The sequence below is a fragment of the Telmatherina bonti genome (assembly GCF_933228915.1).
Source record: "Telmatherina bonti genome assembly, chromosome: 6".
Taxonomy (NCBI): Eukaryota; Metazoa; Chordata; class Actinopteri; order Atheriniformes; family Telmatherinidae; genus Telmatherina; species Telmatherina bonti.
In genome coordinates, this window is record NC_136624.1 from 30,470,426 (window position 1) to 30,480,042 (window position 9,617).

Consider the following 9,617-nt stretch of genomic DNA (forward strand, 5'->3'; position numbering starts at 1 on the left):
GAATTTTTGTGTTTGTGAGTAGTGTGATGGATGCACAAAAGGAAGGTTCATGGAAACTACTTCAAGGTGAACTGCACAAAAAATCACAATACATCACGTTTTGGGATATTCACAGTGAATGACTACAAAGAGTCGGGTGTCATGTGAAATCAAAAATATACTTGACTGCTTGTATTCCTCCACAGGAATGTAATGAGACAGGTGGGTGGGGCATGGAGTAAGTTACTTGGCATTGGTAGCGCTGCTGAGCATCTTGCGGATGGCCTGGGCAATGGCATCACGGTCAATGCCATAGATCTTGAGCAGCTCATGTGGTTTGCCACTGCGGGGAATGTGGGAAACAGCCAGACGGTGCAGATTGAATCCAGACTCGTTGACCAATGCTGAAGAAACTGCCTCCCCCAGACCACCTGTGGAAAAACAGTTTTTCACATGAGAGACATAAAGAGGAAATACAAATTCAGGTGAAGGAAAGGACAAGCAACCAAACCCTTCATAAATTATATCAGAAAAAAAACCTAAAAAACAAAAAACACATAAAACACGGGAAAAAATACACCCTCCTGACCTTAGAACTATATCTCATCCAGATGTAAAACGAATGAGGTACAAAACACCCGACAGACTACAGTTGCTAAATATTCTTTGTCCAGTCTAGTCCATGCCATCACCCACCCCCTCTCTCTTATGAGGCACAGGGCAAGTCAGACTGTGCTATCTAGGTCACAGTCAGCCCCATGGGCACATGCTCAGTTAAGGAAATCTGACAGCACTCTGCTTCTCTGGCTCCCACTTTACAAAACGCACCAAGCGGCAATACCTTTCCTCCAATGTAGGCTCACAACAAGACAGCCTCAGTTCAGCCAATGAGTAAATGCCACCACAGCATGGCTTCATCACCGAACCAATGGAAGCGTGCCACTACAACACACCCAAGGACGCAGACCAATCGCAGAGTCGACAAACTGCATTATGTTCCAGAGCTCACTGCTGCTAGGCTGGTGGTGGTCATAAAATATGCAATAGCTACACTGCATGAGCAGTTTTTATGGAAACCCACCTTCATAGTAGTGGTCCTCAACAGTAAGGATGCGTCCCCTGGTGGCTCGTGTGTGGTCCATGATGGTTTTAACGTCCAGTGGTTTGATTGTGAAAGGGTCGATGACTCTGACAGAGATTCTCTCTGGAAGATGGTTTTAGGAAACTATACATTAAGACATTTTATAACATTTTTCCAATTGAGAATCCATTTCTTGGATTCTACAGCATTTTCTTCTAAGTACTTGAATCCATGAGTAATATTATTAGTGTCAAACTTATTTTGACCCTAAACATTTTCTAGCCGGTTCAAGGAATTGTTAGGGCGAGAGTCCAAAATTGGAATGTGAGGGCATGTTAAATGAATTTTGTTCACTTATTATGCCATAATCTTCTAAGTTTTCTCTAAAAATGAGTATTTCACTAGGCTGTACCTTTCTTAAGATGTTCAGCTGCAGCAAGGGCTTCATGTAAAGTCACTCCAGCTGCAACCACAGTAATCTGGTCCTCTTTGCTCTGGTACACCACCTAGCAAAGGCAATCATCTCTGTTTCAAATCACAGTGTTTCACCTGTTTATTTTAAAGCAATTGCTTTCAACCTACTATCTTACGAGCTAAACAAGCAAAGAAATTCACACCTTTGCCTGTCCAACATGGAAATCCTCATTGCTGTTGTAGATGATGGCGCTGTCTTGGCGGCTGGTTCGGATGTAGCAAACACCCTTATTCAGGGGAGAAATGACAAGAGGTTATAGCTAAGACGATGCAAACAAGTCACAACTCTGCAGCTGTTTTATGACTACCTTTGTTGTAGCAGCCAGTTCCACAGCCTTCTCTGTGGATACGCCATCACAGGGGTAGAATATGGTTGCTGTTGGAAGGGCTCTAAACATAGCCATGTCTTCCAGAGCCATTAGAGAAGGACCCTCCTCTCCTGTAACATTCACATCTATTGTCAGCTGTATGTTTTCAACATTGAGGAAATCCTTAAAAGCAATCAAGTGGTCGGGTGAGCTGATGCATGCAGATGATTGACCAGAAGGCCAGACTGCATGCAGTGTACCTGCACTAACAGAGGGACATTTGGTTCCCTGCTGACACCTTCCAGGGCAGACACGAAGGGAGAAAAGGGGGAGGATTGAGTAAAAGCTGAAAGGCCAAGTGGGGCAAACAGTAAGGAAAACAGTATTAGAGGGAAAGAGAGAAAGGACAAGTGCACATTCAGAAACTCACAGTTTCATTTAGCTTACATTTGTGAGGGTTATTGTGAATGTGTCCTGAGGAACCAGAAACTGTGAAGTGCTTAGACACAATGTGAAGGGATTAAGGAAAAGTTTGTGAAGGTATTGTTTGATGGGTTATGTGAGAGGGGTTGTAGTGTATATGGTTTATTAGCAGCGATCTACGAACCAGTGGATAGACCACAGTGGGAGCCACACAAGTTGATGTTGCTTTCGGAAATTGCTGCCATCCGAAGCTGGTCATAGGCACGAGTGAAGAAGGAAGCAAGAGTACTGGCAAATACTACGTTCCTCTCTCGTGCAGCACACCCCATAGCAACACTGACCTGGGAAAAGAAATGACTGTTTCTTAGTACCTGCACTATATAAGCACACAGGATATGTCATTTTCCTGTTTCAAGTAAGATAGACATGGGTTGCATGAGCTTGATTATAAAAAGATCCCCCAGAGGGTCAAATATTTGCTGCATGGACCATATTTGAAAGTGTCTTTGAACCAAAGAACACTTAAAGTAGAGATCCAGCAGGTCAGGTTTTTCACAAATCTCTGCAGATTTTTTTGCCATATGGAGGGAATAAGTGGCATACCTCTTCTTACAGATAATTTCCTTTTTCCTTTGTCTGAGGATTTCCGCAGTCCAACAGCTTATATGCTTTTCCATAATCAATGTCTGATGTGAGGATTCTTATTGTTGCAACAAACTAAAACTTGTCATTTTTATATAGTATGTGTGGAATGAATTTGTAATTATGTGCTTTTGTTGACACACTGTTCTATTATTAATCAATATCAACCACAATTACTGCATCCTTTAACTTTTGACTTTTCCCAGGCATTCTGCCAGATGGTCCCATCCTCTACGCTGATTAATATTTTACTTCTGAATACACTTGTCATGACTGCTTATCATCATACACATGGCTGACCTACATTAGTGATGGCTGCTGATGTAGACAGAACACAACAAAGAATGAGTGATTATCTCTGTAATAAAATAAAATGGAATATCAGCAACAGCAAAAGAAAGGTGTGACCAAATCGCAAGTGTTTACAGCAGCAGCCCTCCATGAGGATGCACGTGTGTCATTGCCCATATTTATGGTGTGGATATGCAAGGCCTGGATATTTTGACAACACAGACTCAGACTTGCAGCTATGACGCTGTGCTCATTGCCACCACAAACTTAGAATCAGTAATTCACAATTTAGCATATGCTGTTCTCTTACTTTGCAAACAGGGCTTCAACAAGGAGAATGATCAGGGGGTCATACCATGTTTTGCTGGGCAATGTAACACTCAACAAAGCGGTTAGGATGCTCATTCTTAAAGATCTCAGAGTAGGTGAGGTTATTGGTGTCTCCATCAAGGACCACAACACGTTCATTGTAGCGGCCCAACTTTGCTAAAGCCATTCCATATGCCTTCCGAGTAGCAATCTGTTGAGAAAACAATCAGCAATCAGCATTAATAGTTAACTTTTGTATTAAATTAATTTGTTTCAAAGGCTTGTTGAGGCAAAAGATAAGGATTCTGTGTTTGCACTGGAGCAACAAACCTTTTCTCCGGGCTTGTAGCTCGGTGCACTCGGCATCCTGATGTTCCTCAGGCTGACAGGTGGGGAGTCCTCCATGGGAGCCGGTGGGTACATGTGCTTACTGCTGTTCATAATGCGGCTCTGCAGATCCTTCATAACCATCTCAGCCATGTCTTTGGGTAGAGCTTTGGCATGCCAGCCGAGCTTATCCTCTGCAGCTGAAACCACATAAATCCAGCAGTAAAATTTACAGAAATTCTTTACCAGATGGGTTACAGGTCCCAACTATAAGCTCGTGCTGAGAGCTTTAGCCTGTAGTTTATTGAAAAATTAAAGCAATGCATTTGCGGATGAGGAGACAAAAACAATTACCTGGGATGCCCTTGCCTTTGATGGTTTTAGCAATGATTGCAGTGGGTTGATGACGTGGCTGGCTCAAAGCCTTGCAAAGCTCCTCCACGCTGTGTCCATCCACAATGATAGCATGCCACCTATGCATACACAGAAACACAGACATATTAAAACACAAAAAGCAGGCTTTCATGTGGATCACGTGGAAATACAAAGACTTTATTCACATGGTAAAATGTTTAAATACAGTGTAAACAGTGCACTGGTTCTAAACCTCCAATTAGGTTGATATGTCAAAATGCACTTACCCAAATGCCTCACAACGCTTCTGGTATTTTTCGACGTGATGCTGCAGGGGTGCAGGATCACTCTGGCCCAAACGGTTAATGTCCAAGATGGCCACCAAGTTATCAAGCTGGTAGTAAGAGGCAAATGACATGGCCTCCCAGACAGAGCCCTCCGACATCTCACCATCTCCTAGCAGGCAGTACACACGGTAACTGAGGGGAGGAACAATTTAGAATAATTTGATTAGTGAATAGTGAAATTAGTGTGTGTGTGTGTGTGTGTGTGTGTGTGTGTGTGTGTGTGTGTGTGTGTGTGTGTGTGTGTGTGTGTGTGTGTGAGAGAGAGAGAGTGAGAGAGGGAAGGAGAAAATGGTGTATATTTTTTGTTTACAGGTCTCTCAGGAAAACATTTTTCCTGTCAGACCAATTCTCTCTATATATCTAGGAGATGACTGGTAACCGACTGTTAAATAAAGGCTCCCTATGGCCCCTGAGACTGTCGTTGTTGAATTTCACACACATGTCCAAACCATTCCTCCAAAAAATTGATTTAAACTGAATACAGAGCCACACATTTCAAAAGCAAATTATTTTCTATGCACTTTATGTACCATATATGCCAACAGATTACCTTAAAATAGCTTAATACAAAGTTGTGTTGTGAATGATTTAAAACTAATAAAATCCTTGTATACAGAAAAATAAATCCATTGTTAAAAGCTTAATATCTGAATCACATTCAGAGACTAAATGTGCTCGTATGGTAAAAATAACTAAGATGCGACTGCTGTGCCTGTGGTTATTAGAGCAGAAGAATCGTGAGAGCAGAGCATGTAGCTGCAACACACATTCAATGAATGTGTTAGATCCTCTTCAAAAGGCATCAGAAAAAGGTAGTCTGTAAAACTAAACTTACATTTAATGAAAAAATGAATAGATTACCACATCAAAAATGAAAAATGCACATGCAAAAACAATAAAAAGCGTGAAAAACTGCAAAAACTGCCATATAACTAAAGTGTTTTCGTGTGTCTTTCATTTGTGTGCTGTGCACATTTATGAGAGATTACCTAGATTTATCAAAGTATTTCCCAGTGTAAGCCATTCCACAGGCCACACCAAGACCTTGCCCCAGTGATCCAGTGGCCACATCCACAAATTGTTGCTTCTGAAATGCACACAAATCATGAGTGTTATCAAGGAGCAGATTAGTATTTGATTTATTGCTCTTGCTCAGTGAGATAATCTACTAGATATGGTACAATATGTGACAGCTTACAGGGGATGGGTGGCCCTCCAGGGTAGAGTCAACCTGGCACAAACTGAGCAGGTCGCTCTCTTTCAGGAAACCTGTTTCAACCCACATGGAGTACAAAGCAGGGGCAGCATGACCCTGGGAGAGAAAAAAAAACAGTAATGACCATTGGCAATGTCACATGCATGCACAAACACACAAAAACTAATATGATGGGGGATTTCCAGAACAGTGCATGGCTCACTGTTGCTCACCTTGGACAAGATGAAGCGGTCATTGTTGAAGTTCCTTGGGTCTTCAGGGCGGTACTTCATGGTGTGAAAGAAAAGCACAGACATGATCTCTGCTACGCTGCAGCATGATGTTGGGTGTCTGTGATACAGAGAAGAAGAGGTTGCTCAAAAGTACAAACCTAAAGATTTATCAAGTTTGATTAAACGCTACATCCGTATCAACAGACTGATATTATATTATAGACAGCAGCTTTAACTGCAGAGGGGATGAAGGTTTAAATACAAATGCCCTTTGAAATAAAAATATTTGTAATACTGAATTCATGAAGAGACAATGGGCTGAACCACCGGCTCTGTAGAATCTGAACCGTCTACGGTAATCAGGAATTGTTTTTGTCCTTTATATCCAGTGAAGATAAATAAAACTTACATAAAAATTTAAGTAAACATTGTTTCAGAATTTTTTTGGTTTTAATGGTTTTTTTTTTGCTCCTGCCACTGTGGTTTGGACATGACAGAATTATTTCAGTGGGGAGTTAGGCATCAGTAAATGACCTCTTTTTTAAAACATAGACACATAATATTGTTTCAAAATCATATTTTACTTTGATAAACACTTGCATTGGTAATATCTGTAAAGACAGAAAAAAAACTGCACTGATGTCAAATCTGCTCTAAAAAAAACCTCCATCAAAGTCATTGAGACAAAATAAAGATTCTAAACTAATTACAATCAAATTAGAATTGTTTTCCCGTTAAAAATGACCGATGCGACTGCAGCAAAATCGCAATTCTCTGGTCTGTCATGACATATAAATCACCTACCACTGCACACAGAAGCCTATTGTGTCTGATATTGCACGAGAGCACATTGTCTTTCCAAAATTGGTAGTTAAATACAATTTATTCTACAGAGAAAGCATAATTACAGATTAAAACATTTCTTTTATAATGTACCACATGTGTGTAATTTAATTCACATCTTTAAATATTTGTCTGAAATGGGACAATCTATAAAAATATACAAATGAAAACTTAATTTGTTTGTTTAGCATGTTTGTGGTGCTGAGTTATGTTCATTGCTTGTAAAATAATGCATTATTCTTTACCAATGTGCATATTTAAAGCAGTTTAAATGTTAAACAAAACAAGATATGAAAGGAATTCTGGAACATGAAAAAGAAAGAAAAAATCAAAGAAAGAATGAAACTGGATTTAAAAAAGATTTGTTTTTGTTGTTTTTATCTTTAAATTCTTTGTCAATAGACCAAAAGAAGAGCACAAAGACAGAACACATTGTTCCTTTAGCCCCACTTGCATGCATGTGTGTGTATGTGTGTGTGTGTGGTGTGAGAGAGAATCTGTTTGTGCGTAGTTCAGTAGGTGTGTGTGTGTTGGTGTTTATTTGCTAAATTTTCAAATTCCTGTCAAATTTTGCATTAGATTTGCATGATGTTATACACCTTAGTCAGACTTTTCTTATATATGCAGCTTATTCAGAGTTTTATGGTAAAGCTTAAGTGTGAAAAACAAGTCTCACCCGCTGCCCGCTGCAGTCGTTGCCTTGATGGAGTTGATTCGGAGGCGGTTGGCAATGTTCCTCAGCGCCTGCACTGTCTGTTGGTCAGGTTTGTGGTAATCCTCCATGAAGGCAAATTGCTTAGCTCCGCAGCACCAGAAAAGTGGACCAACAACAATCCTCTGATGAGTTTGTGTGTTTTAAAGGTGTGTCTGTGTGTATGTGATAGATGGTTGCCAAAGAGAAGCACCTGCAAATGTGAATGTGAGAGAGGCAGAGGCAGATGGAAAGAGAGGACGAGAACAGAGGAGAGGCTGGATTTATCCTACAGGGCATGGAGACTCATAGATGCACAAGTAGACACACACACACACACACACAAATACATAGAGGATGAGGGACGGTGTGACGTGGTATGGGTGTCACTGCTAAAATATAATGGCAGAATTCTATTGGCTACCAAGTGATTATGATGCTGGAGGGGTGGAGGATAATTTTGAAGCACTTCACCCTAATTCACTGTGGCTCTACTGTCAAAACTAATCATTCAAATATGATGGTTGGTCCTTCTTTGCTATTTATTCAAACAGAGCAACTTATTCTAATTGCCAAATCCTGTGTTTCAACATGTCCAATTAAGAGAAGGATGAGTTAGCATGAGTTTAAGAATTAAACAGGAAAAGGAAATTGAGTGAAGACAAAAATTTATTTCATAGCAGAGAATATGAATGAAGTAAAAGGAAAAATGTCCAACATTATGTAAATGCAAGAACAAAGATAATTATATCATCTTCATGGGAACAAACATTGTGAGTACTTTCTGGGCACAACTTAGTAGTGAAACACAAAACAAAACAAACAAACAAAATAACAAGATATGGTCGTAGTAAAAACTGAAAAGTAATACATTAAGATCCCTGATCCATCCGGGTGCATTTGTTGGTGTGTATGTATGTAGTGCCAGGTTTTTCATTTGTATTTTTAGTTTATTCCAGTATATGGAAGCTGTGGCTCATTACCTCTGTTATAGATATTGGTTGTATACCTGTATATTTAGTTTTTTCTTTGTTTTCTGTATTTTCCTAGAACCGCGCACATATAACCGAAACCTGGAATATGAGCACCATGAATAAATCGTAGACGAGAAGACATCTGGTTCGGTCCTTTCTTTGGTACACCCTGCAGCGGGTCAGATTCATACAGCACCCACTAGTTTTCACAGAAGATCTTATCAGTATCACATCCAGAACCCCAAAGAAGTTGAAGCTGGAAAACTGTTGCTCATTTACAGGTCATTTGGTTAAAAGTGGTTGCTTAACAACTACCTAAATGTTAATATTGCATATATTTTCTCTAACTCCTTTCCAAATATTAATATACTTATCTTTAGTTATTTTATATAATTCTTGATGAGCCAGCTTATAAATAAACATGCCGCTTGTTTTTGGCGTTTCTTGTTGGGCTAGACTTTTCTTCTTAATGTTTATGAATACCTCTGCATGCATAACTTTTATGAATGTATTTAATTGATTTTATTTCTTGTTGAATTTAGTTTTTAAAATACTTCTTAAAGCTTCATCTGGAACCTGCTGTAATTGTAATGTCAAATAATTTTTAAAAATTGTGAGGACTCCATATGCAATACTTATATGTTTTATGTCAAGCACTTTAAATAGACTAGTGTATGAAATATGCATCACAATAAAGTGGCTCTCTTTGCCTTATATCTTAAATATCTAATAACCGTTTATACAGCATAAGCTAAAAAAGCTAATGAAGAGAAAAATTAATAAATAGAATGTTATGTTTGTGTTTATATGTTCTCCGAGCTTGAAATATAGTCAAGAAAATGCCTGTGTTGCATAAAGGTAAAAGTTCTCTGTGTAGTTTGTCTATCTTCTGTCCTACAACATGATGCTCAAGTTGTTTGACAACCTAAGGACACCATGTTCTTCCCTAGAGTCCTTCTGAAAAAAAATCTCATGGACTTGATAGGTGGTGCATGTCTGGGCTTCACCACTGCACAATGGAAAGTTACCTGCAGGGTAAGACAAAGTGTAGCACTTAGCCTCTCAACTTAAGCATTAATGTCATGAAAAATAACAAAAAAATTTTCCATCCTGACAACAAAACTGAAATTGATGTGTTCAGCAGTT

At 39.5% G+C, this 9,617-nt stretch overlaps 1 protein-coding gene across 1 annotated transcript; it reads right to left on the reverse strand.

The window, feature by feature from the left end:
* Positions 1-222: 222 nt before the first annotated feature.
* Positions 223-7,589, reverse strand: tkta (transketolase a; the record flags this gene model as incomplete). Its single annotated transcript, XM_079242788.1, has 14 exons — positions 223-410; positions 1,061-1,183; positions 1,473-1,566; positions 1,678-1,761; positions 1,843-1,973; positions 2,450-2,606; positions 3,554-3,718; positions 3,838-4,034; positions 4,189-4,307; positions 4,476-4,667; positions 5,525-5,622; positions 5,734-5,847; positions 5,964-6,081; positions 7,483-7,589. The coding sequence occupies 14 exons, from the start codon at positions 7,587-7,589 to the stop codon at positions 223-225; spliced, it is 1,887 nt and encodes a 628-aa protein (XP_079098914.1).
* Positions 7,590-9,617: the final 2,028 nt, after the last annotated feature.